Raw genomic sequence first — 24,441 nt, forward strand, 5'->3', positions numbered from 1 at the left:
TCGTTATTGTTTTTGTGAATTCTTACGCCTTCAAGGCATTGGCCTCCTTGAGAAGGTTCTTGAGCTTTCCGCCAGAGTTCAGGCTCTGGAGGTCTGAGTTACCACCAATGTGCTGCTGCTTGATGTAGACGTTGGGGACGGTACGCTGGCCAGAGATCTTCTCGAGAGCGTCCTGGAGAGCAGAGCCATCGGCTGCGGGTTGTCAGTAGCTGATATAGTTTCAAGGAAACCTTGGGTCAAACTTACCAACTTCGTCGAGCTCAAGGAGCTCGTACTCGGTGTTCAAATCATCCAGAGTCTTCTTGGTCTGCTTGCAGTAGGGGCAGTAAGACTTGGAGAAGACAACTGTGAAAATGTTAGCTACCGCGCAACACTCGACTGCGACAAGATAACATACCAACAGAGTTGTTGTCGATAAGCTGCTGAACCTTGGTAGATGCTTGAGACATTGTGCCGGGGCTTGTTGCTCGAGTGAAGAATGATCGAAAGAAACTCATAAGGAAGGCAGAAGTGGGGGAGGTATTTATTCCAAGGCGCTGGGTTAGAGGGACGGATTGCGAGATGTAATGGATTATGCGCTGTAGCTGAGGGCGATTTGCTTTGTCAGTGGCCGGAGACAGTTCGGCGACTGAAAAATAGGTGCGATGATGCAATCAGCTGGCAGTCCGGATTAAGTAATCACATGTGGTTCTTTGGAATCAGTCCCATTGCGTCTCTTCAGCCTCCGGAGAAGGCAACTAAATTTGCGATCAATTTGCTTTGATCCGTAATCACCAATCCGGCATACAGAAAGAAGGTGATACTTTATTGGTGTTTTGAAATAAACACTATAAGCACTTGCTTAACTATTCGGTTTGCTTGTGGACAACTGCCGATCAACCCTTGTAAGCACAGCCGAAGAATAGATTACATGCACATGATGAACAAGTAAGCATATATAATGATGAGGAGAGCAAACTGCTTGTTGAATCATCATGTGGATCATCGTCATTCCATAGTTACAGCAACAAAAAATATTGTACGAGCCATGATTTGCAGAATAAATGAATGGTGATGATTCCATTCTTATTGATGTCAGAGCCTAGGGTAGGTGAACGACCCATATAGGCCAGAACTATGCTTTTTAAACCCAACGCCTTAGAACAAATACCTCCCCTAGTTTTACACACAAAGTTTCCTTATGAGTTTCTTTCGATCATTTTTTACTTGAGAAACAAGCCCTGGGATAATATCTTTAGTATCTATGAGATAGCTTCCAGAAACCTTTATGGTTATCCACACAGGCGGGTTGCTAAACAATAGGTACTTGAAGCAGTACAGACGAAATCATTAGTCCACTCTTACACTAAGAGTGATCTAATATTTTATCGACCACTAAATCAGTGTCATCTTTTATGCAGCCCACCTGCCAGAGCCTCATACGAACCTTTTTAAGTCTAAGTAGCTATCAATGGTTCCTGTCGATGAGGGTCCTGTGGTGGTCCTTCTGTTTGACTAGTCATGATAACTCAGTTTCAAACCTCCACTCAAGAGGGGATGAAATTGAGCAACAACCGCCGAACAAATGGAGCACAGTCTAGTCATGGGGTTCTTCCTCACCCATCCATTTCCCATTGGATTGATTTCCATCATGAACGGATAATGATCTAATAAAAGAAGTGCATGTGGTGGCTCTGCATACCCACCGTAAAACACTGACAAACTTCATGATATGTACTAACCTGCATCTGACATCAGCCCAGTGCTCACGATGGAATCATAGGACTTATTGTGGATGATCAAAATTCGATGAACTTCAGCTCATAATTGTAGTACATTTCTTAAAGACTGTTGCGTGCTACTCAAATAAATCTTGACACAAGTCGTGTCAAAGTCAAAGTTGTTGAACCGCCGTCTCAAATAAATCTAGTGGCTTCTGGACCCCTTGATTAGGATTTTCCCGCTAGAACAGTCTGACACATTCCCCCAGGTTTCGATTGCCAATTGTCAGGCCATGCACCTGGAATAGAAGCGCTGTTGTTGGAATCCCCGTGCGGCTCTTGGCTTTTAGTAGTGCCCATGCGTGCCAGGTCCTGGTCCATAGATTATCAAATTTAGAAAAATCCATAATCTGGCCTCTCCCTTTTTACTGTTAGACTTTCCAATCTGCAACGTACACGCAACTTGACGCGCGCAAGCTTTCGCTATTCCCAAAAAAGAGAAAAGCAAGACGAGTCAAATCTTCAGTGCATATTTCTTGCATTCGATTTGTTTCTTGGGGCGACCTCTTGTACTGCACTTGTCCCCCTCTCGCCCACATCTCCACCAATCGCCGCTCTCACGTCTTGCAGTTTTCAAGTGTCCCCTAAAAGCTGCCCGGTTTCTTGCATTACATCGCCCCCGTCATCACCAATACAGAATACGTACAGCACTTTAGACTCGCGCTATTGTACCGATTGTCCTGTACTGCACAGCTTGCCCGGCCTGGACAAAGACTGACTGACGCCCAAGCCCCCTCACGGTGTCACTCGAAAAAGAGCCCAGCCCGATACACCCGTTTGCCCAGTCTCGCCGTGTACCACTGACGGGTTACGGTATTTTACATTTCCGCAAGCACCAACTGGCTTTGTGTTGTTGCGCAACACGGAACCAGGCGAACAGCGCAGGTTAGGTGTAGGCCCCTATCCCAAGCAAGGGTCGTGATCATCGCATTTTGCCCGCGGTTCGCAAACTTCTGGTTGTCGTTGCACGCCTTGCATCGAAGCCCGCCCACCTGTTCTGCTCATCGCTCCACATCAGCCCACGGGTCGATCACAAGAGAACCACCAGTCGCTCAGCTTTATCGACCGACCGCCTTGTCCTGACCTTTCTTCCTGTCCAGGACCTTGGTCAATTGCTGCACTCGTATTCCCGTTTGCCTCTAGGGTGTCCTGTTCGGGACCACCTTAGAAACCGTCGAACAAGGTGGATTCCGCCCAAGAAATCGTGGCATCTCCCGGTGCCTTACAAAACGTCACGTCCTACCTCAACGGGGCGTTGGCTAACCTCTCGTCTGCCTTTCAAGATTCGGGCGAATACATATCAGACACTCTCGGCGTCCCTCCAACCCTCGTTTACAGCAGCCTCGCTGTTCTAGTCGCAGTACCTTTAACAATGTCGAGATACGGCTGGTCTATTGGCCGCGAACAGATTTCGCCTTACAGTTCTATGCCCAGCGGCGTCCCCGCTGTCACCGACGACGATTTCAGCTACATCACCTCTCAAGATCTTGATGGCGTCACCGAGGAACGATACTATCCCAGATCTCACTCGACCGCACCCCCACCAGCTCCAGAAGACGATATCCTCCTTATCAAAAACCGCGGCATAACATATCCTGCTCACTTCCCCGCCTATGCGATCGGAGATGGCAAGCTGCGGGTGATTGATGTCAAGGATCGGGTTGGGTTGATGATGGAGCTTCCTGAACGCGGAACTTCACGTATTAAGCTCCTTTACAAGGGAAAGCAACTCAAGGACCCCATGGCGCCAGTACGAGATTATGGTGTTAAGAACAACAGCGAGTTGATGGCTGTCATGCCCGAGGTTGGTGATGTCAGTAGTGGTTCAGAGGAGGAAATGGTTATCGTCGATGCCCCTCGAGACGACAGAAAAACACGCCGCCGCAAGAACAAGCGCAATAAGAAGAAGGGTATCGCTAGTGATGGTGATTCTCTGTCAGGCAGTCCTCGCGACAGTGCCTCTACCTTTGATCACCCCAGATCTCCTCCAGCACCACCTGCATCCACAGGAGCTACTAGCGGCCCCATGAAGGTCTTGGACGACCTGGCTGTTGAGTACCAGATCAAGTGGTTGCCATTATCCGCCGAATACATTGAATCACCACCTTCAGACCCCAAGAAGAGGGAGGAAGATCACCGCAAACTATCTGAGAGCATCATGATGCACATTATGCTGAAGTGCGACGGTGTCGATGCTGAAGGAATGCCTGAGGTCAGAGCGCGAAGAAAGGAATTGGTCAGACAGGTCCAAAAGACCTTGAAGGATTTGGATGTTGCAAAGGATTCTTAAGCCCTCATACAAGCAAAGGCGTTTTATGATATTATTGGAGGTGGACTGAAAAGATTGTCTAATTTGAGTGCGCTTGGCGTTACTGGGAACGACTTATCGACTACCATTGATTGCTCTTGATAGAACAAGCTGTACAATAGATTCAAGGAACGATATAGCCTTGACGATGATGACAATGATAGACAGCATCTGAGCAGATTGTCATAATAATTTGATTGAAATACACCAAAATTGATGCCTATTTCTACCATACAGACATTCAACTTGAGTTCATAACCATCTCTGATGTAAACCTCGGCTAGCAGTGAATCACCCACCCACCCTTCTCTTGGTCTTGTCTTGCATCATCAGAACTGCCCAGATTCAATCAAACAAATCACGTGGAGAGCCTAAAGTGGAGGCTCTGCCATCTGCTCAGTCATCACTCCATCAGTCACTTTCGGCTTATTCTGGTGATTCGGCATTTCTTCGGCTCAACTTCTCAATAGGTCTTTTAAGCCCTAAGCAACTCAGCGAGTCGCTTGCGCTGCTAAGAGTCTTTTCCACTAACGGTTAGCGTACAAGGCACAACGAGCCCTCTCGAATGGTCCTTGGATTTTTCGCCCGTCAATCAGTATCGCGACCACTTGCACCCAACAATTCGAGGGACGACTAACCCCAGCAGCACAGGAAATCCAAATCTTCGCCGACCGGTTTGAGGATTTGTTTGTCTAGCCGTCGACTGAGCTGCCCTTCTTTCCTTTTCTTTAATCCCCCCAGAAAAGACGGTTACGATGTCCAGCTTCGAGCAAGTTGTGAGTGCCACCGACAGAAAAAACACCAAATCAATATTGCCTTGATGTGCAAATGCAAGACGAGCTGCGGGCAACTGGGATATGTTGGCGATGGGATTGGAGACGTTTTGGGATCTCAGCATTCAGCGCCTGCACTTCTTGTTGACGCTGCTCGTCGCTCGCCTTTCAGATGGGAATATTGGTCTTGAAGACTCATTTTGCTGACCGTTGTGTGCGTTTACAGGTCGTCATCGATGGCAAGGGCCATCTCCTTGGCCGACTCGCCTCCATTGTCGCCAAGCAGCTCCTTAGTGGTCAGAAGATTGTTATCGTCCGTTGTGAGGCCCTTAACATCTCCGGAGAGTTCTTCCGCGCCAAGCGTATGTCTACCCCACGATACCACAGACTCTCGATATGTGGCCGAGCATCCTATGGGACAAACACCACAGCGATGCCGTTTGAGGAACAACCAAGCTGATTATGACAACAGTCAAGTACCACGCCCACCTCCGAAAGATCACCCGATACAACCCCACCCGCGGTGGTGAGTCGAAGCCGTTTCCTGAACATTGGACAACAGTCATTGACTCGATATAGGTCCCTTCCACTTCCGCGCTCCTTCCCGAATCTTCTACAAGGCCGTCCGTGGCATGATCCCCCACAAGACTGCCCGTGGTGCCGCTGCTCTCGAGCGCCTTAAGGTCTTCGAGGGTGTCCCCCCTCCCTACGACAAGACCAAGAAGGTCGTCGTTCCCCAGGCTCTCCGCGTTCTCCGACTCCAGCCCGGCCGCAAGTTCTGCACTGTCGGTCGTCTGTCCCACGAGGTTGGCTGGAAGTACCAGGATGTCGTTGCCCGGTATGTTTTCTCCATGATGTGTCCCTCAATGAACACAAACTAACTTTTCACAGTTTGGAGGAGCGAAGAAAGGCCAAGGGTGCCGCCTACTACGAGCGCAAGAAGATTGCCGCCCGACAACTGGCCGATGCCAAGAAGAACGCCACTGTCAAGGAGGAGACCTCCAAGGCTCTTGCCAACTACGGCTACTAAGCTGTTCATATCCCTCGACCTAGCATCTTGCCGGTCTAGGCACAGCTTGGCAACGTCTATCATTTCTCATGCGTTTCATTAGATGGCGCGGTGGTTCAAAGGGATTTACTTGATTTGCTGAGTGATGGCAAGGGTGGCTCGAGGAGTAGATGTCGATTCCCCCCCAAAAGAAATGTTCTAAATGAAAAGTCCCCAACCACGATTATCGAATGCTTCTTTTTGCACTTACTGCCCGCGACCAGAAGAACCTAAAGCACAGAGTTCCGACAATTCAACATGATTTGCATGAGGATAACTGAGACTCTTGTGTGGATACCTCTTCAAACCTTGGGATATGTGGTGAGGCTTTTGATGATGTGGAGGAGGGATGCTTTGTTGATGAACGTTTGACGGAGGCTGGCGATTGTCATTGATCCTGTGTTTACCCAAGGACGCCAGAGTTCGGCGGACGGGTTTTATGAGTGATGGCAATGGGAGGTGATCTTGTTTCGCTTCCCTGAACGGGACAGGGTCTCGCATTTTGCACAATAGGAGTAGAAAAGGAAAGGCTCTTGTTTGATCAATTATGATTTCATGTGAATGTAGTGTCTTGTGCCTTGTGTCCGTTGATGTTGACATCAGTGTTTACGCCTAAGCTCCAAGTGAGCGAGTGTCTTGTAAATGATGTAGTGATATCATGTGGGCTACTACCTGCTCATCCATTCTCACGGTTCTTGTAATGCGACAACGCAGTCGCCTTCATGTCTATAGTGTTTGTCAAATGAATATTTGGTGTTACTCTGAGTATGACTAGCGATATATAATCGATCTGTGTAAAAGAAACAGAGCAATGATCTTAACAGTGTTTCTGAAAGTCGTTTTGAGTTTGACATCTATAAAGTAGTCTAGAGTGAGAATACATGCACATGCTCAAGCACTACACTTGGCCACAGACTTTTCAAGCTACATCAAGTAAGATTAAAAGCATATGAGAAAAAGTACATACAATTAGAAAATATATAGAGCAGTCATATAAGATCGAGGGCTCTCCATGGTGCTGATACAAAATGGTCTCGTTGTAGGGTATGGTGGTTGCTCTCTGGGGTGTCATGTGCTGATAAGATAAGCTTTTTGTGAGGTGTCCTCACCCAAGCCGTTACACTGGTGCAGTGGGACAACATCGAAACACTTTGTCATTTACACTCCAAACCAAGTCACTCTTTTACAATCTCAAGACTTACCAAACAAAAGAAAGCAATAATACCTCCAAGAAGACATAACTGCATCCATAAGTAAAAGAAAACACCTACTACGACCGCCAACATGTCGGATCTCGATCACTTTGATCTCCTTCCCATCCAGATGGACCCTCAGTCCAAGGCCATCACCTCGCAAACAGCATCGCGCTCTCTCGCCGCCGAACTCGAAGCTCTAAACACACTCCACCGCTCTCTCCTTACCATCGAGCACCCTTCAGGTGCACCCCCACCTCCCGTGCCCGTCAACCCCAAGCGCACTGCCAACGTGACCAAGCTCCGCGACTCTGGCAACAACGAATACCGCAAGGGCAAGTTCCCCGAGGCCATCAAGTTCTACACTCTGGGTGTCCAGATGGCCATGCAGCGCCCCATGTGGGAGCCCGCTGCGCTCGTCAGGGAGGAGATCAGCGGACTGCTTGCCAACCGAGCGCAGGCGCACATGGCGATGCAGAACTGGGCCGAGGGTGCCGTGGATGCGCATGCGAGCGTTGAGGCACGCTGGGTCGGAAACGCAAAGGCTTGGTGGAGAAGGGGAAGATGTTTGGCCGAGATGGGCAGACTTGAAGAGGCTAGGGACTGGATTAGGAGAGGACTGGAGGTTGAGGGTGAGGAGGGAGAGCTGGTGCAGCTATTGAGGGAGATTGAGGAGAGGATTGAGAAGCAGCAGGGTTAAGTTGACGAGGCATGGTTGAGCGTGCTTTTGATCAATGTTCTTGAAGGCTGAGACGAAGTCGGGATTCACCCGAGACATAAGAGATGGGTGCAAGCTCCGAAGCAACGATAGAAGTTATGAGGTCTTAGTGAGGGAATGCCAGTAACAGCGGCATATGGAATTTTTATTTGAACGGCATTGTTTGTTTGGCCGTGGTTCTCTGGAGTTTTAATATCAACGCAACGCATTTGATGGATCGCTTGAATGTCCATGTCAACGTGGCTTTGCAGTACTCAATCTTCACTAAAGTATCAGATACCATGATGGTAGTTATGAAGGCATGCACTGTATCACATATATGCAAACATGGGATCTGTAAAATATCTATAGAAGTTCAATCGTATAATGTCAAGTCAATTCTTCTGTTCTGTACTCGCTACGCCTAACAGATTAAGGAAATGCGAAACAGTCACCCGCCCTTTATCCATAACCGTAACCTTAATCACCTGGTCCCCTAAATTCCATTCCATTCCAAAGGAAGTCTTCCATGCATTGCATTTCATGCCCCATTCCTGCGTCTTTGCCACTTTATATGTTCCATCGCAGCATGCCATTAGAGTAAACAAAAGCCTATAAAAAGAAAATCGAGAGAGAAAAAGAAGGAAGTGGATATCAACAAGTAGCCGTCCAGATCCCTATTCGCATGCGTTTGAAGTCGTTGAACAAGATCCATGATTGTGAGCTTTGCGAGCATAAATCAGAGGCTGGATGAGTTGTGGCTCATATTCCCACGTAATTTCCCCCTTGGTTGATCATTGGCGTGATGCGTCATTCCGTTTGCGAAGAATAAAAATTTGCGACAGGAGCAAGATGCCATGCGATGCGTGCGCTGCTCAGGAGAGTCAAGACCAGGCCGAAAACAAAATAATTTTTGTATCAAAATTAAAAAAGAAGAGTTTCTCGTTTGCGAGGGGTATCTTGTTCGCAAGACAATGTGCTTTGTTGCGTTTGTTGTTTGTTTTGGTGGTTTCCTTTGGGACTTTGTTCTACTCCTTCTCGCTGAGCTTCTCGTTGAGGCTCTGGCCGCGAGGTCGCATGACAGCGTCCTGGCCACTCATTCTCCTGTCGAGAGCACGCTCAAGCTTTGCGCCGAGGGCGAGCTTGCTCATGGTGTCTGTCTTCTCGTCGGTGAGGATGACGCGCTGGGAAGAGAGGGCCTTATTCTCCATGCGGTCGAGGCCGGTAGCGATATCGCGGATCTCGGCGTGGGCAGAGTCGGTGGTTCCGACGGTGGGAGACAGTGAGGGAGCCATGCTGTAGGTGCTGAAGCGAACAGAGCCGCGGTTCTTTGAAGAGTCAGTGGATGGTTGATCCTTTTCTTTTTCTTTGGTGGTTTGGCGATCGGGTTGGGTATGAGCGTGGGATGAGATCCAAGGCTTAGCCATGATGGGCAGTAAACAAGATTGAAGTAGGCACTGGTACTGGCAGACACAGGACGGGACAAAAAAAGAGATGATCAAGAAATAGTTAAAGAAAACAAGTTAGAGAGAGGGAAGGATGTGACAGGGGAATGTGTCAAGATGGTAATGATGGGCGTGGTGGACAAAGAAGGATGACAACCAAGGCAAGGTCAAGGTACATGTGCCAGTAAAGGTTGTATGGGCTGAACCAAGCGGCCGGTGAGGTAAAAGAGTCACATTTCAGTGGTTTCGGTTTCGTCTCTTGCATTCTCCAGCACGCACCGATCATCCATCAAAGTGGGCAGATGGACGTAGGAACGGCATAGCAGGCGAGACTAGAGACGGAACTAGACTGTACGGTACGGGACCTGACCAGGGGGGCAAGGCCAAGTGGATGGACAAAGGAGAGGATGAGAAAAAAAGAGAGAAGATCCGAGCGGTCATAACTTACAGAAGGGGCCATGATGGGCCGGGAAGAGTCCAGAGAAGCAGGCATGGTGATGATGGGATGGATAATCGAAGGCGGAGACGGATATAGGCAATACTATAGATGGGATCTATGAAACTCGCGACGACGAGGATTCCCAGGCAAGCAAAGAGGAGTAAAAAGGAGAAGCGAAACCGCAGATGAAGAAAGAGAGGGAAGATAGTGGGTTTTGAGAAAGTGGATAGAGACGTAATAGTAGAGGTAAGCCGATACAATAGCGAGCGAGCTATGTATGTAGGTAATTTAAAAAAGAAAGCCTAGAGACCTAACGGATGAACGGGTGTATGGAAGCTTTGGCCGTTTTGATGTTGGTTTCTGTTTTAGCAGCGGTCTATTTTTTTCCTTTTTTTATATTTCTTCTTTTTTTTCTTCACGAGTCAAAACGAGAAACAAGAAACGGATGGACGGTAGAGGTAGTTATTGAAGAAGATTAAAAAGCAAAGGGCAAGGATGGGAGGGAGAGAGGGGAAAGGGGACAAGATTTCGTTGGAGATTAAAGCCACCTAACAAAACGAACGGCACAGGCACGAGTCTCAGCGGATGGGCTGTTTTACAGGGGTGTGTGCTACCTACAGGATGTGTACATGCGCTACAGTTTAGAGTACGCCTGGACACAGCTTTGATCAGTGGACTGGACTGGACTGGACTGGACTGGACTGGACTGGACTGAACTTAAAAAGTCGGGTTGGCAATATATTAAACTTGTGATTTATTTAATGAGTTTGTCGGTAAGGAACAAATTGATTCTATCATGCAACAACAACAACGACGTTGATCAATTGCAAAAAAGCTGAACTGAGCTAAAGCAATGGTAGGCGTTTCAAAACATTCAGGGATCAGGCGGGCGAGATGGTGCCCCAGGTGCCCCTAGAGCAAAACACTCGTACAAGACCCCAGGCTCCATCTCAGTACCCACTTGCCCTGAATCTGTAGGGGACGGACCTCTTTTTCCCACTGCTAAACACCAAAAGGCTATCTCACGGACAATCTCAAAGCCCTTTTTCGTCACTGGAATGTTTTTTTTTTCTTCCTCTTTTACTTTGGTGATGATCAGGGCAGCAGACCCTTGATAAAACCGCCACTCGCGTGGTAGCCACTTAGGCATGTAGGTACGGGGTTTTTGGCTTTGGCTTTTTTTGGGGGCGACGATGATGACGATGGTTGACGGCACAAGCTGAAGAGGGACAAACTGATCGTCATTTCCACATGGCATGACATGGTGGCAACGACAACGAAAAGAGAAGAGATAGCGAAGAGGGGGGGCCAAGAGGCACATGGCTAACGTGATGATCCTGGCATTACACGTGGTCTGGATTGGAGGGGATCAACTTATTATCATGCATTAAGTTCAATCTGTAACTTCTATCCGTAGTGATACTACGCAGATAAACAATAAAGTAAGCTGAACATTCAGGTGCTCACATTAGAGATGATTGTGTCTCGTATTGCAATCCAATGGCTGTCAGCCAAGGGATATATCACATTCTATTCCATCCTAGATGTGATAACTTCAACTGTGACTGTCAGCCTTCTATCTAGCAACCCAGGCACTAACCTACAGCAACACTCTGCAATTGAGCATGGCTTTTGATGAAACTCAGTGGCAGAAGCTTATCGTGACAAGTAAAAAAGCGCAGATTAATCTCGGTCCCGTCAAGGGCGTCACCGAAACTGTCGTTGACTACCTAAATCGACATGAAACCCAAGCCATTTAGCCATGCATCCATCTAGGTTAGGCCCGCAGGTTCCAGGCCGACCAAGATGGAGCCTCAAGATTGCAAGATAGATTTAGAGTAGTAGCACATATTACTACCTACCAACTTCCCAGTAATAACACCAATGCCCAATGCACATATATGACCATCAACTCTTGTGTCAGGCCTCAACACATCACATCTTGCTCGTTCTCGACTTACCGGGCTACCTGCCGAGGTAAATACATATCCAGACTATTGGCTGACGTTTCAGCCCATCGCAGATCATCATCACGCGGCTCCTCTTCCCATCCATCGGACGGTAGAGAGAAGCCCCCGACGCCATTGTCGAGACGGGTTGTTGGAAAGAACCGATAATAGCTAGATTCGTTTCGCTCGGGCGTATCTCATTCTCGGGCCGCAGTGTGGACTGATTGACTCGACAGTGGCTTTGACTATAAAACTTTATTCTCAAGGCTGGTTTGGTTTGGTTTGCGAGAGCCGAGACGAGACGAGACAGGGTCGACAACTTGAGAATGAGGGAAAGTATATCCGTAGATCAGACTAGATCAGACCGTAGATCGATGCATTAGAGAGATTGAGTCTCAGACTAGAGTCTGTAGTAACTAAATATGAGATAAGATTGAATACTAAAATATTTGCCGAGACTGAGACTGAGACTGCCACCAATGCCCACAACTCGATCGTGACCACTACCTTCACGTGCTGACCAAAACAGGCAACCATCTATTCACAACAACATGCCAACATGCATTCACCAACATCATCATTATCATCATAATCATCACCTGCACAAAAAACAACAACAGCACATGTCTCCTACCGCTTGCTTCTGTGCCTCTTTTTGCTCGACTTGACCTTGCTCGACGTGTACTCCAAATCAAGCTTGTATCTCGAGCTGCCAGAGCTAGACTTTGACGAAGATGGCGACGGAGTAGAGTCCTCCTCCGATACGGGCAGCGAAAAGGCAGATCCTCGACGATGGGATTTGGTGGCGCTGCCGTACCCAAACTTGCGTGACGCAGACCCCTTTCGAATCTCTGAAAAGGCCATTTCTGGCGAAGGAGTATCACAGCTTGGCCCTAGCAAGAGAAGCATCAGTCATACACGTATCACTCCACCTGGATCGGTGCCTTGGTACTTACCGTATCGCACGCACTCGCTGCAGCACCCGTGGTCGCACGTGGTCTCTACAGTCTCGAGAGAAAAGGACTCGGGATTCATCGTCAACCTGCTCAGGGGCTTGGTGCACCAGCCCTGAGTGTTGGGACCCTGCTGGCATGCGCAGCATGTCCAACTGCCACCTTTGCTCTTGAACTGGCAGTTCTGGAGAGGACAGTCCGACTTTGTGGGCTGGGCTGCCGCGAACGACATCTTGCTGCACGGCGTCTCATAGCCTGTCTCGAGATCGATGAGCGCCGACGGGCAGTAGTGCCAGTTGATGGATGTATGGGCGCAGGGGTGGTGTCGAGGATGGCCGTGACACATTGTGACTGTCTTGAGGAATGAGAAGTGAATGACTCTGTTTATCCAAGTCCGGACTCTCTCTGGACGGCTTCATCTTGGCCCTATTTATACACAGCCAGCGGTCAGCCTGACTACCAACTCGACAGATTGTCACCTCTCATGACCGAAGCCAACCGCAGGCTTAGTCTCCTCTCAGCGAAGCAATTCTCATGACCAGAGACCTCACAAATGCACATTCACATACCAACCACACAATTTGCATACACCCTCTGAGGCGTCTGCGTTGCATCACCCCAACTATAATCATCGATCGTGTTCCCCATCTTCTTTGCACGTTGCATCATCGGAGACTACATACAGCCTTTGGTTTCTCAAGTTTCGATGCGGCAGAATCATCTCCCAAGGCAATGTCTCGGGATTCTTGGATGTTGGATTCGATGCTTTTTCTTGTGAAACATGACCTTATAGGACGCCATAAGAAGTGAGGCGGGTCGTATGGGATGAAATGGTGGAGTTTGGTCGTACAAGATGGGCTTGGGTGCGATCGGTGGTTGGCAAGATGTGATGAACCCGGCAGCCTGGTATATCAAGATGAGTAATCTCGAGGTGTGATGAAAAGTGATCATTGCATTACGACCAAGACAACAAGTGCATGTCCCTGGAATACGTGTGTGGCTGGGCAAGCATACACCACCATATCTTGTGCATACACCAACATGATCTAGTGTACTGCTTAGGTCCATCTCGATTTAGACCCCCTGGTTCGTGAACAATCTGGTACAACGCGACATGCCAGCCTCGGAAGCACCTGGGAATAAGCCAATGGTCACAAGACAAGTCCCCCAGATTGATTCAGGACTGGGATAATGCTTGCAATTCATGGTGTTGAGTTCGTAAGTTAACGAGGAGGTGTTCGTGAGGGTCATAACAGTACATGGGCCTGGTTTTGAGATGGCATAAGAGCGTTATTAGATTGATGGCTATCTCGTGAGAAAAACAAGTACAAAATTGGTCCAATTATAAAGTCCAAAGGTCATCAGGGGTATCATCCTCCACACTGCTCTGCCCGCATATCGCACCATCCTAGGAGAAATACTCCCCAGAAGGCATACAGGATTGGCAGCAGATATGCTCGCACCGATATGTGGCCCCCTCTCCTATCATAACACAGCTGCATCGCCCGCCTACATTCCACGTCTTGCCGCACCAACAGCAGTCCCATGCCTGGTTCTTGGTCTCAAAGGGACAGTCTGGAAGCGGGCACTTGGGAAGCGTGTAGCCAGACGGGGGAGGGTATGGGATGGATTGCTTGGTGGTGTTGCTGCAGGCGCGGCGGTGCGAGAGACCGATTACGCAGTATCTTATGTGCGTTGAGACATGCTCGCATGCGAGACGGAAAGTGATTTGCTGACACATTTTCTGAGATGCTGATCGAAGCCAGGTGGATTGGTTGCTAAATTGATGAGTGATGATGATAGGATCGATAATATGGCTGCTAACATGACTCTTCATGATAACATCCACCTTATCCATGCAAAGATCGAAGGTATCTGGGTTTTATGTATCCCAATATCCTTCAGTATTTTCCATCCAACATGTCAAACCGGCTCTCCTTACCCTTTCCTTGATCTCATCAGCACAACCCTGAACCACCAGCGCAACTCCAACCGCGATAGATCCCGAGGGCGGACATGGCTTCCATATTTCCCAAAGAAGCCTCAAGTCGGGCGGACAAGCCTGGAGATCGGAATTTATTGGGCGCATTGGCTTGGGTTTCGTAGCATAGCTGACGACGATTGCTTCCACCATTATGGGTTGTCGATATACTGGCCAGAGGAAAAGAGAGAGTCCCTTGAGGTCGCTAAAACGTCCATCACTGTGAAACCGCTCGGTCGGCTCTTCATACTTTGTGGTTGAGGAGTGTTACTTGTGATTGTATTTTGTTCTTCATCTCTTGTATGTAGCCCGCTTCTTTGCGGACGTTGATAGTCATCGAGTGGCTCGCAAAAGAGCCAAGAATGGAAACATGGGCGGTCGAACCTGGATGTAGTCAGCAAAACGGATGTGGTAATAGCAAAGGAGAAATGGGATAATAATAGACTTGCCATAATTGAACGCCACGAGGGGAACATGTATACACCATGGCGGCTATATCCTGCATGCATATGCCACTGCGTCGGACTATACTAAGCTGAGACATGAGCTGCGAGTCAAATCTCGAACCCCACGCATCACCCCGATATTCTTCGGACTCTGTCGCCGTTCATGTCATGTCTTCTGTGCAGTTCTCGCATACTTGATGTGTGCATACAGTCATGGTATCCGCAGATCGAACATTCAGGCACCTGACGCTCGAATTGCCTACTCTGCCACACATGCAGCACACCCACCTCCCGTTGAGATCTTTAAGCCGACATTCTCCTGAGCTACAGCGACGGTCGACCATGCATTGGCTCATAGAGCACGGGTCATTGAGGTCGCCGTAGGGGGAACTGGTAGAGACGCTGTCGCAAGGCTCGAGGGGATGACTGGTTATGGGGTCGTAGTGGGCTGCGGCGCAGAATGTGTAGTGGTAGCTGTAGATGATGGGACGGGTACAGGGGGGCATGTGATGGTAGTGGATGTAATTGGCGATGCACATCGTATTGTTGTACAGATGTGTGTATATGTATGTCTCGGGAGCGTGCTTCAGCTGGATACGATCGAGCAGGGGAAGAAAGGTGAGTGATCTGGACTGCGTAATCGGTGAGGGTTTCTGGTTTTGAGAGCTGTGCTGTGTTTCTGCAACGCAGGATAGATGCTGCAGTATGTTGGAGGGGATGGCCTGACTATGCAGAAGAAGCTGACTGATGGATGATATCACAATGAGGTTATGGATATATGCTATTGGTCCGCAGTTGAATAGGCAATGTAGATAGATGATGCGTGTGCCCTTGTCGGTAGATATGTTAGGCAATGTCAGGTTTAGTCTTTCAAGACGACAATATGCCGAGCCAAGACTCTTGAACGAAAGTTGATGATATCGTGGAAACTGTATACCAGGTCACAGATTAATCAACTTCAAACCCGTAGAACAACCAGTAGATTCGAGAAGAGAGTAATGGCCCTCTTTATGTTTCCTCCATCTAGTACCACAAAACTATAGCCCACGTCAATGAAAGAGATGGAAGGACAAACCGGTCGACCCATAAGAGAGCAAACCACAGTACAGCTCAGCCTGTCACTGCACTATATCCGTAGGGCTGAAGCTGGTGACGGGTGCACTAACTAGCAAGTCTCTAGCCCAGGTCGTTTCAGCGAATAACTTGGACGGTGCGACATGGCCCGGAAGGGGGTGGTGGTCCAATGGATGAGTCGGGAATGATACTCAAGTTGCTATAAGCCGGACAAAACGCCCGATTCATGAAGGAAACTGACTGGGATCTAGTATACGATCTCGCTCAGGACCTCGCTCAGTCAGAGTTTAGTCAATGCGTAAGGTCTTGACCGCATCCCTTCGGTTCACAACGGCGTAATATGGTCTTGTTGTCGACGGGCCGAGCTGAAACTGGAGTGACACGGTCTCATACTATTTCATTTCACATGCGGGGACAAGACCTTTTCACATCGTGAAGTTGCAGTGGATTGTGTTTATGAATCAAGCTTTTGAGCAGCTTTTTCGTTTGTAGAGTTGCATCTAAGATCTGGGCTTCGCTTTCGCTTTCGCTTTGCTTCACCCAGGTACATAATAGTACGTGGACTTGAAGGCGATGTAACATGTAATAGCATAACCGAGAGGCAGGAAATAAGACGAAAAAAAAAGAGGGAATGAACGGAATCAGTCCGCGGAGATTGTGCGATTTGATGATGTGTTTACTACGAATTTTGGTACTAAGTGGTGTAAATGGTCTGCTTACTCAGGTCTCACTAAACACATGGTTTTCTCGTGGAGACGCTACTTTGTTTCACGGTTGCTTTTCTTATGGGGACTTGGGACCTTGGCATTGGAGGCTCTTGGATTGGATCGGAATTCCGTCCCGGGAATGGAATTGGGATCGGAAGATTAGAATGTCTCGTTGGGCATCCATTAGAAGGAATGGAGCATGTGCTTTTGGGCTAGCAGGGTCATCATTGTGAGAGCAAGTTAATTATTGAAATTGAGCTTGGACATTTATGTACCTATAGAGAGATGGTCATATAGACGGTCATAGCAATCGGCAGTCAGCAGTCGAGGTCATCCATTGTGTCTTGGTGCAACGTACAACATGGCATCATCTCATGGGACAGTAACACAACCACATGGAGAAACGCAACGCCACAACTAGGTAAAAAAAAGACAACACGATCGACATACCAGACTTTGTGTCCGTATATCTTGGCCACAAGATCAATCAGCGAGAGTGGCTTGGTGTTGTTGATCTACCTATCTTGGTCGTTGTCCAACGGCCAGGTCCAGGCCCGCTTAAGCTCCCAGAACCCAGACGCCGCCGGAGCATGATCCAATGGTATGTAAGAGAATGTCCGGATAACAAGAGGCTAGGAGCCTCATCGTACGATTGATCTTCGGAGTGCATTCTATGCACTAGTTTAGTGGTCCCTGCCTCGACAAGACGGGCGCTCGTCACCTCAACACTGCGATCTGCGAGCAAATCTCTCGCAATACTGCTATACTCGATCAATATTGGTCACTAGATGCTGCAGACCCCGAAGCTAGTCGGCCTCTAGTATTGACTTACTGAGGCCCTCGGGCGGGGCGGTCACTTCTGGGACTGCATCTGCCCTTGGGAAACTATGAAACTGACTTGCAGGGACATTTGTATAGATCATTATGCCGAGAGGTTTGGCCAAGTATCTCCTTTCCCATCCCCTTGATAGAAGATGAGCAGAAATTTCTTGAGCGATCAACCACCAAGCGAATGACGCAGCTCAGCGAGTCAATAAAGTTTGCCTCCTCAAACGAATCGGACTGCAACCAAGGGTCTTGGCATCCATAAAAGCGACAACATCACCTTGCCCCTTGCAGTTTTGCCGTCCCGGAGCCAGGGAGTTCATATTGACCGGCGGAGAATTATACCGGGGCAGAGATGAGTAGCCTATGTTGCGAGAGGCAATAGAGCGAATGTTTTGCCGACAGCTCGGACTTTTATCGACTGAACTCTGACAAGGTACCCTCGCGCATGTATCATCGCATTCGATCCATCATTATCTTGCCACAATGTGGACAAACGACTCCAAAGATCTCCCACCACGGTCGACGACGTACCGAGTTGAGATAATTGCAATGGCACCAATACACTTGGCCCCGATGAGGGTCAACTGCCCTCGTAACGGACCATCATGAGCAGGCCAAAGCAGCCAGGCCTCCATGAACACCATCAAGCAGCCGTTAAACAAGCGCTGTATAGCACTGATTTGGAATAGAAATTGCTGACATGACTGCGTCCCAAGAGATCGCATTTCAAAAGCATCAGCATAGGGGCCGAATGAACACACAGGAACTCGGCACAAGTAGTTCTCACGTATACCTGATCAGCCCCCGCCAACGCATTATATGAGTTTCGCCAAATAGTCATCCAGATAGAACTGGACACAAGACATCCATATATTAGTGCTGATATCCTTATGGGCGCTATCGCGCTGACGTGGGATGGACCACCGTAAGACCAAGACTCGAAAATTATACATAAGACAATCGTGTCGAGAGTGAAAACTTCAGACATGAACCAACTCTCCGCATCCAAAATGGCATTTCGATACTTTGCAAGCCTCCCGCTGGAGCTCCAGATCAAGATATGGCAGGCCTATGTGCACCCCGGGCCGGCCATGCACATCTTTGACGTGTGTTATCCATCATGGAAAGGGGACAAACGTACCGAAAAGGCCTTCCAGCCATTAAGGGATAGCAAAGAAGGAGAGAAGAAGCTCAAAGAGTACAAAAACAAGGTGTTTCTTGATCGTATGGACACTATTGGCCCAAAAAGCGTGTTCGATCCAAGCATGTATCATGCGACTGCGACGTCGAGGCTGGTCAGCCGTCTTACGGAGCGAACCGTCCGAGAAACAGAGACCAAGCAAGATATGAACGAGATCCATCTTGCTGGTCGAGGTCAAAAGATTCCCATCCCGGCGTCGGATGTCCTGATGTTGCGCATTCGCCAAGATCCATCCGACCATTCAAATTTACACACCGAGACACTTCTCTGTCCACCACCCATCAAGGACATCCTGGAGAACCAGTGGTCAACCGAGCTAGCTTCAGCCTTGCGAGGCGCGAAGAAGATAGCCATTGATGTGAGCGAAACGTGGGCGACGGGCTTGTACGGCGAGTTGGGTCTCGAGGAGATTGCCTTTTTTGCGTGCACGATCCAGAAAGATCTCGAGGTGCTGTATCTAGTAGATGAGTGTGCTGGGCGATGTCAGCGGTGCCGAAGACAGAATGTCAAAATGGACGATATCCGGAAGCGTGACGCCCTATGGGAAGGTCTACGAACGAAAGACATTAATGACGACGATCGACCAGGCGATATCATCAACGCCGTTTCGAGACGCTACGTTGAAGCGACGAACCTCGCCGCCCTGGGATGGGATGAGGAACACCCATCGTATCTCTTTGCTTGTTTGATTGACACCGCTATCAAGACCCAGCAAGAAGGCACGGATAGAGGCAAGTTTCAGGGTGTCAGAGTGTTGGTGGTAGAAGATGAGTGAATCACGGAGGAACAAATGTAACTGGAAACTTGGTTGTGAAGCTAAAGAAACCGCCCGCTCGACTTTTGCCGGGATATACCATAACGCCGTACATGTTCTACCTCTTATATGCATTTAAAATCTGGCTTGTTAGCATAGTTTGGCGAGAAAGAACTGGGATACTCACCTTATTTCGTATGATCCTGCCCTCGTCATGTACCGTACCCACTTGACGCTCGAATAATTACTCTTCTCAAACACCTTGAGATAACGCACCAACAGTCCGGAACTCGTAAACATGAGCAAGCTAAAGTTCATGCTCAGTGGTGGTCGGCTCCACGCGCGCTGCTCCGTCATGCTTGTCAGGATAGCCTCGGCGCTGAGGACGTATTCACTTTGACCTGTAAAGCGGCCAATCTTCCAGATGATAACGTTCTCGCTAGGCTCGTACTTGGCCTTGCCCTGTGTGCAGCGCTCAGTGATCTTTGCGGTGTTGAGCGGTGTAGGGATTTTGACGATAACATTTGTCGCGAACAGCTTGGAGCCAAAGTTGGCCTTGACACCAATACTGTATTCCACCTTGGATCGTCCAACCTCGTTCACAATGGCGTGCACTTTGAAGGGCAGATTAACGTTCTCGGTGGCGCGGTATCGCATCAGCTCAAATTCGCCGTCGGGAGGCACAAAGCTAATAATTCGATCGGCGTCGAACTTGCCGAGCTTGACGCACTGATGGAACTGACAGTCTTCGAGAGTGACACTTCCAGCAGCCGCCTTTGTAGCCTTGGTTCCCATCTTATTTCCGCTGGGCAAGCTCAGGAGGCCGTCGTTGTCGAGGAGCAGACGATCGTTGAGGCCAAACTTGCACTCGGGAGTGCCGGAGAGGTAAGCGCGCATAATGATCTGGCCCGTCACGTCTGCGCGCAGGACAGCGCCGGTGGCAGACATGAGCAGGTTGACGTCCTCAATCACGTCGACGAAAGCCTCGTTCTTACGGTACTTTACGTCTGCCTTGCGCCAGGACAGGGCACCTGTGGCCTGCATCGTGATCTTGGATGTGTCTTCTTTTCGGGACTCGGACTTGACGCCTTCGGTGGTGATGTACATCTTGAGGGTGTCGGTTTCTGTGTTTTGAGGGTAACCGAAGTCGATGATTTCTGGAGGGGGTCAGCGGAGCTGTATAGCAGCAATTGGGACACACATACCATCGAGTAGCTCATAGACCAAGACAAAGTTATTCTTGACGGCTTCCTCGTCAAACTTGCCAAAGTAACCCTTACCAAGCTGAATCAGCCGGTAGAGAAACTCAAATACGAGAGCAGCATTGGCGTTGCTCTTTGTGATGGCGACCAGGTAGATATTCTCGTGCTTGACATGGCTAAAGGTGGTGCTTCCGAGGGTGAGGATGGGCGATCGGACTTGAGCGTTGGAAATGACCTGGATACGGAAGACATCTGCGAGACGAGGACGACAGTCGTTTCGGAAGGCGCGGAAGATGAGGTTCTCTCCCTTTTGATTGAAGACGAGGACGCCGGACAACATGATCGCGAATTGAAAGTGTAAAGAGTGTTGTTGATGCGATGCGATGGAAAGTCAATCCAATCTCCAGGGTCTCAAGATAGGAGTGGGGGATTCTGCCAGGGAGCTCAAAAGCGGTGAGTGAGTCGCGTGGATGACTAAACTGGCGTTGGTGATTGAAGACGAGGCATTGCGGATTGTATTTCCTGGATCATATTGGACGAAGTAATCATTATGGTTTAGATGTTGATATGCAAAGAGACTTGATGTTCAGAGTATTATGGTGTTGTAGCTTTCCACACCGTCGGTATTGCTTCTGCTGGACTGGCTGGAACGTGCAGTAGCAGCACATACATACTTTGACGAAAAGCACCGTTAGAAAGTCTGATATAAATTAGATATGCTTTATTTTTTCCATCTCGAGTTTTCATCCGACTTGAATCTATCTACTTATATCCCTCCTTTTCGCATTTGACAATGGATGAAAGTGGGTTGCTTCTTGGCGATGATGGCTCGGTCTACTCTTCCGCGTCATCTACTGCGCCGCCAGCCACTCATCTCACTTCCTCACCAGGTCATACTAGATCACCTCCGCCTGAGTCCTCACTCTTCCCTCGTCACATCTCACTAAGTATGGAAACAACCGCAGAATTTCCACAGTCCTTTGTTCGACCATGGAAAGAACTACTTCAATCGCATCGCGACGAGCAACAGGATGACTTCCCCAGCTATTATGTCAACAACGTAGACTCTCTCATCACGACCAGCTTGCCCAAGTCCTTATACGTAGGAACAGGCCACTCCATCTATACGCGCGCTCTTCTTCCAGCTATCCTGAGTGCCAAACACAGCGTACAGCTTATTACATGCTACTGGGCTGCATCTCCTTCCCTGGACGCCATTCGCGATACCCTTGAGCAACTTGCGACAACGCGTATCGAGGCCAAGGTGCAGACTCGTCTAAAAATCACAATTGGCTTCTCGTCTTTTGGGCTATTCCAGAAGCTATTCCATCCTGCGTCTCGCAATGGGTACATCTATGAGCCCTCCAAGTGGTCCAAGCTGGGCCTTCCGGATCAACTGGTACTACAGGATGCGGGCATCGATCTCACAGTCAAGAGCATTTTCTTCACGCCTTTGAGTGTCATGCACCCCAAGTTTGTCATTGTTGACGGGAAAAGAGCCTGGATTCCGAGCTGTAACGTCAGCTGGGAACGATGGTTTGAAGGGTGCGTCGAGGTTGAGGGTGCTATCGTTGATCGACTCTTGGCCTTTTACGACCGCGTCTGGGCCCAAGACAGTGAACCTCGACAGCTATCAGACGTCCCAAACGACACACGTGGAATTGATGCACCTCGACCATCGGCCAGCGCTACAGCGTCGGCAACGCAGTCAATCGAATTCCCCACCAACGGCCTAGTGCCGACCATCTTCCTCCCGTCGCCGCATCATCGCAACCCCAGATTTTCCTTCCCTTTTCTATCGCAGAAAAACCCGCCGATGACCCCTCTCAATGCAGCTCTACTTACACTATTCGCCAACGCTCAGCGACGAATCACCATCCTCACGCCAAACGTTACTTCATGGCCTGTTGTTGAGAGTCTGCTAGATGCCCTCGCTCGTGGAATTGATGTACAGATCAGGACAAGTAAAGGCATGATGCTTATCGAGCAGCTAGTTACCTCTGGCACAACAACAGCCTGGTGTCTGCGCAAGTTCATCCAAAGATACAACGCTCTTGTCAACCAGTCACGACCGTCAGACCCAGAGGCGCAAGCACCTACGCCCGGCAAATTAGAGATCTTTTACTACAAACAGCTCGACGCCAGACGCGATCAAGACGACGAACCGGTTGTGAGTCACTTCAAGATGACTCTTGTGGATGATGAGTATCTGGTACTGGGTTCCGGTAACATGGACAGAGCAAGCTGGTGGACAAGCCAAGAAATTGGTTTATTATTCTATGTTCCTGGCTTCCAAGGGCAACATCTCTGGAATGATGTCCTTGAGAAGCGCACCGAAGTCTTGTTTCAATCAGATCACCCTAAGCGATTAATCTGATCATGAACCCTCAGCCGCTTTGATCTTCTCCCAAGCACTAACAAACGTCGATGGGTCGTTGGCGCCAGAAAGTCGGAACCGATCCTGCATCACAAAGTCAGGCACTCCACTGACGCCACTGTAGTGCGCCTCTTCCGACAGCCTGTCGACTTCGGGGCCGAACTCGTCGCTGTCGACAATGGACTTCTGGAACTCGGCCTCCGGAATTCCCGCCTCAACAGCCACTTTCTTCAGGATGTCGTAACTGGTAATGTCTTCGTTGTTCTCGAAGTAGGCGGCAAAGAGGCCGTCAAGAGCCTTGCCCTCAGCCTCCTCGCCATGCTTCTTGGCCAGTTGCACTAGTCGATGAGAGTCCCTGGTGTTTCCAGTCTGTCCACCATACTTGAACTTGATGCCGAGACTCTCCCCGACGCCGCTCAGGTGCTTCTGCATCATGGTGACGCGCTCCTTGCCGAATTTCTCATTATAGACCTTTTCCTTGGAGACGCTGGACCCAGGACCCCTGGGCCACTCGGGCTTGAGTTGAAAGGGTTGATAGCTGATGGAGAAGGTGTCATTGGAGTTGGGGTACTTTTGCTCCCACAGGCGCTGGGCGGCTTGGAGCTGTCTGCGGCCGACGTAGCACCATGGGCAGATGGTGTCCGAGGTGACTGTGATCTTGAACCTGGTCATGTTGATTGAGTTGATGTGTAGGATGAGGTGGAATGGGACTGCTGGGATGTAATGAGGGTTCAAAATGGTGGCAGTCTCCTGGACTTATACGTGAAGCTATTTGCTTGCTCTTGTGCAATCCTGCTTGGAAATCGCCGCTTGGATCACGTAATCACTTACAACTCCGGAAATTTAACTCCACCCGTTTTCGGGGTGGGTCGGCTCAGTGGGATGCCGAGGTCCGGTGTGGGTATTGGAAGTGACACAAAGCTCTCAATACGACGATTGTGAGACGTGCTTTGAAATACAATTTGTTTGCATTGAAAAACTTTTCCGAGTTACGTAGTGGCGACGTTACACTCTATCTTGACTGGCCTTGGTCCATCCCGGGGCTTGTAGGGTGGTGCTAGTGAGGTCGATGAAAACCCATATCATTAGTTGATGTTAGTTTAAAGTTGAACTAAGGGTGCTATTCAGATGCATAGGGCTGAACTGACAAACTAGGGTGACGATCGATAGCATAAGACGGTATAGCCCCGTTGTGACATGCAGCTTGACGGATCTCGATTACATCAGGGGGCGTGTCCCTGGACTGCGAGCGTAAATCGACCAGTAGTTATAAATAGATCGTCTCGCTTTACAATTCTACTGCACG

The 24,441-nt window shown here is 49.1% G+C and overlaps 11 protein-coding genes across 11 annotated transcripts; 5 read left to right on the forward strand and 6 right to left on the reverse strand.

The window, feature by feature from the left end:
• Nucleotides 1-22: 22 nt before the first annotated feature.
• FGSG_02097 (uncharacterized protein) lies at nt 23-449 on the reverse strand (the record flags this gene model as incomplete). The annotated part of the gene is made up of 3 exons (XM_011319670.1): nt 23-192; nt 247-345; nt 398-449. 3 exons carry the CDS (start codon nt 447-449, stop codon nt 23-25), a joined length of 321 nt encoding a protein of 106 aa, XP_011317972.1.
• A 2,428-nt stretch (nt 450-2,877) lies between these two features.
• On the forward strand, nt 2,878-4,260 carry FGSG_02098 (uncharacterized protein). Its single transcript, XM_011319671.1, has one exon. It carries the CDS (start codon nt 3,133-3,135, stop codon nt 4,048-4,050), a length of 918 nt encoding a protein of 305 aa, XP_011317973.1. The 5' UTR covers nt 2,878-3,132; the 3' UTR covers nt 4,051-4,260.
• A 405-nt stretch (nt 4,261-4,665) lies between these two features.
• On the forward strand, nt 4,666-6,434 carry FGSG_02099 (60S ribosomal protein L16). The gene is made up of 5 exons (XM_011319672.1): nt 4,666-4,844; nt 5,068-5,203; nt 5,314-5,367; nt 5,421-5,679; nt 5,733-6,434. The coding sequence occupies exons 1-5, from the start codon at nt 4,824-4,826 to the stop codon at nt 5,869-5,871; spliced, it is 609 nt and encodes a 202-aa protein (XP_011317974.1). The 5' UTR covers nt 4,666-4,823; the 3' UTR covers nt 5,872-6,434.
• A 608-nt stretch (nt 6,435-7,042) lies between these two features.
• FGSG_02100 (uncharacterized protein) lies at nt 7,043-8,020 on the forward strand. Its single transcript, XM_011319673.1, has one exon. It carries the CDS (start codon nt 7,174-7,176, stop codon nt 7,780-7,782), a length of 609 nt encoding a protein of 202 aa, XP_011317975.1. The 5' UTR covers nt 7,043-7,173; the 3' UTR covers nt 7,783-8,020.
• A 787-nt stretch (nt 8,021-8,807) lies between these two features.
• On the reverse strand, nt 8,808-9,717 carry FGSG_02101 (uncharacterized protein; the record flags this gene model as incomplete). The annotated part of the gene is made up of 2 exons (XM_011319674.1): nt 8,808-9,107; nt 9,673-9,717. The coding sequence occupies 2 exons, from the start codon at nt 9,715-9,717 to the stop codon at nt 8,808-8,810; spliced, it is 345 nt and encodes a 114-aa protein (XP_011317976.1).
• Nucleotides 9,718-12,242: 2,525 nt separating this feature from the next.
• On the reverse strand, nt 12,243-12,911 carry FGSG_02102 (uncharacterized protein; the record flags this gene model as incomplete). The annotated part of the gene is made up of 2 exons (XM_011319675.1): nt 12,243-12,478; nt 12,569-12,911. 2 exons carry the CDS (start codon nt 12,909-12,911, stop codon nt 12,243-12,245), a joined length of 579 nt encoding a protein of 192 aa, XP_011317977.1.
• A 1,787-nt stretch (nt 12,912-14,698) lies between these two features.
• Nucleotides 14,699-15,531, reverse strand: FGSG_02103 (uncharacterized protein; the record flags this gene model as incomplete). Its single annotated transcript, XM_011319676.1, has 2 exons — nt 14,699-14,930; nt 15,281-15,531. 2 exons carry the CDS (start codon nt 15,529-15,531, stop codon nt 14,699-14,701), a joined length of 483 nt encoding a protein of 160 aa, XP_011317978.1.
• Nucleotides 15,532-18,611: 3,080 nt separating this feature from the next.
• On the forward strand, nt 18,612-19,577 carry FGSG_02104 (uncharacterized protein; the record flags this gene model as incomplete). The annotated part of the gene is made up of 1 exon (XM_011319677.1): nt 18,612-19,577. The coding sequence occupies one exon, from the start codon at nt 18,612-18,614 to the stop codon at nt 19,575-19,577; it is 966 nt and encodes a 321-aa protein (XP_011317979.1).
• A 162-nt stretch (nt 19,578-19,739) lies between these two features.
• On the reverse strand, nt 19,740-21,098 carry FGSG_02105 (AP-2 complex subunit mu-1; the record flags this gene model as incomplete). Its single annotated transcript, XM_011319678.1, has 2 exons — nt 19,740-20,713; nt 20,762-21,098. 2 exons carry the CDS (start codon nt 21,096-21,098, stop codon nt 19,740-19,742), a joined length of 1,311 nt encoding a protein of 436 aa, XP_011317980.1.
• Nucleotides 21,099-21,551: 453 nt separating this feature from the next.
• FGSG_02106 (uncharacterized protein) lies at nt 21,552-22,932 on the forward strand (the record flags this gene model as incomplete). The annotated part of the gene is made up of 2 exons (XM_011319679.1): nt 21,552-22,831; nt 22,893-22,932. The coding sequence occupies 2 exons, from the start codon at nt 21,552-21,554 to the stop codon at nt 22,930-22,932; spliced, it is 1,320 nt and encodes a 439-aa protein (XP_011317981.1).
• On the reverse strand, nt 22,917-23,807 carry FGSG_12066 (uncharacterized protein; the record flags this gene model as incomplete). The annotated part of the gene is made up of 1 exon (XM_011319680.1): nt 22,917-23,807. One exon carries the CDS (start codon nt 23,805-23,807, stop codon nt 23,136-23,138), a length of 672 nt encoding a protein of 223 aa, XP_011317982.1. The 3' UTR covers nt 22,917-23,135.
• Between the last annotated feature and the right edge of the window lie 634 nt (nt 23,808-24,441).

The sequence above is a fragment of the Fusarium graminearum genome, chromosome 1, assembly GCF_000240135.3.
Source record: "Fusarium graminearum PH-1 chromosome 1, whole genome shotgun sequence".
Taxonomy (NCBI): Eukaryota; Fungi; Ascomycota; class Sordariomycetes; order Hypocreales; family Nectriaceae; genus Fusarium; species Fusarium graminearum.

Coding starts and splice junctions, on each gene's coding strand:
- FGSG_02098 (XM_011319671.1), top strand. CDS start 3,133: ATGTCGAGATACGGCTGGTCTATTGGCCGCGAACAGATTTCGCCTTAC.
- FGSG_02099 (XM_011319672.1), top strand. CDS start 4,824: ATGTCCAGCTTCGAGCAAGTT. Junction 5,368..5,420: donor ATACAACCCCACCCGCGGTG/GTGAGTCGAAGC, acceptor GACTCGATATAG/GTCCCTTCCACTTCCGCGCT. Junction 5,680..5,732: donor TACCAGGATGTCGTTGCCCG/GTATGTTTTCTC, acceptor AACTTTTCACAG/TTTGGAGGAGCGAAGAAAGG.
- FGSG_02100 (XM_011319673.1), top strand. CDS start 7,174: ATGTCGGATCTCGATCACTTTGATCTCCTTCCCATCCAGATGGACCCT.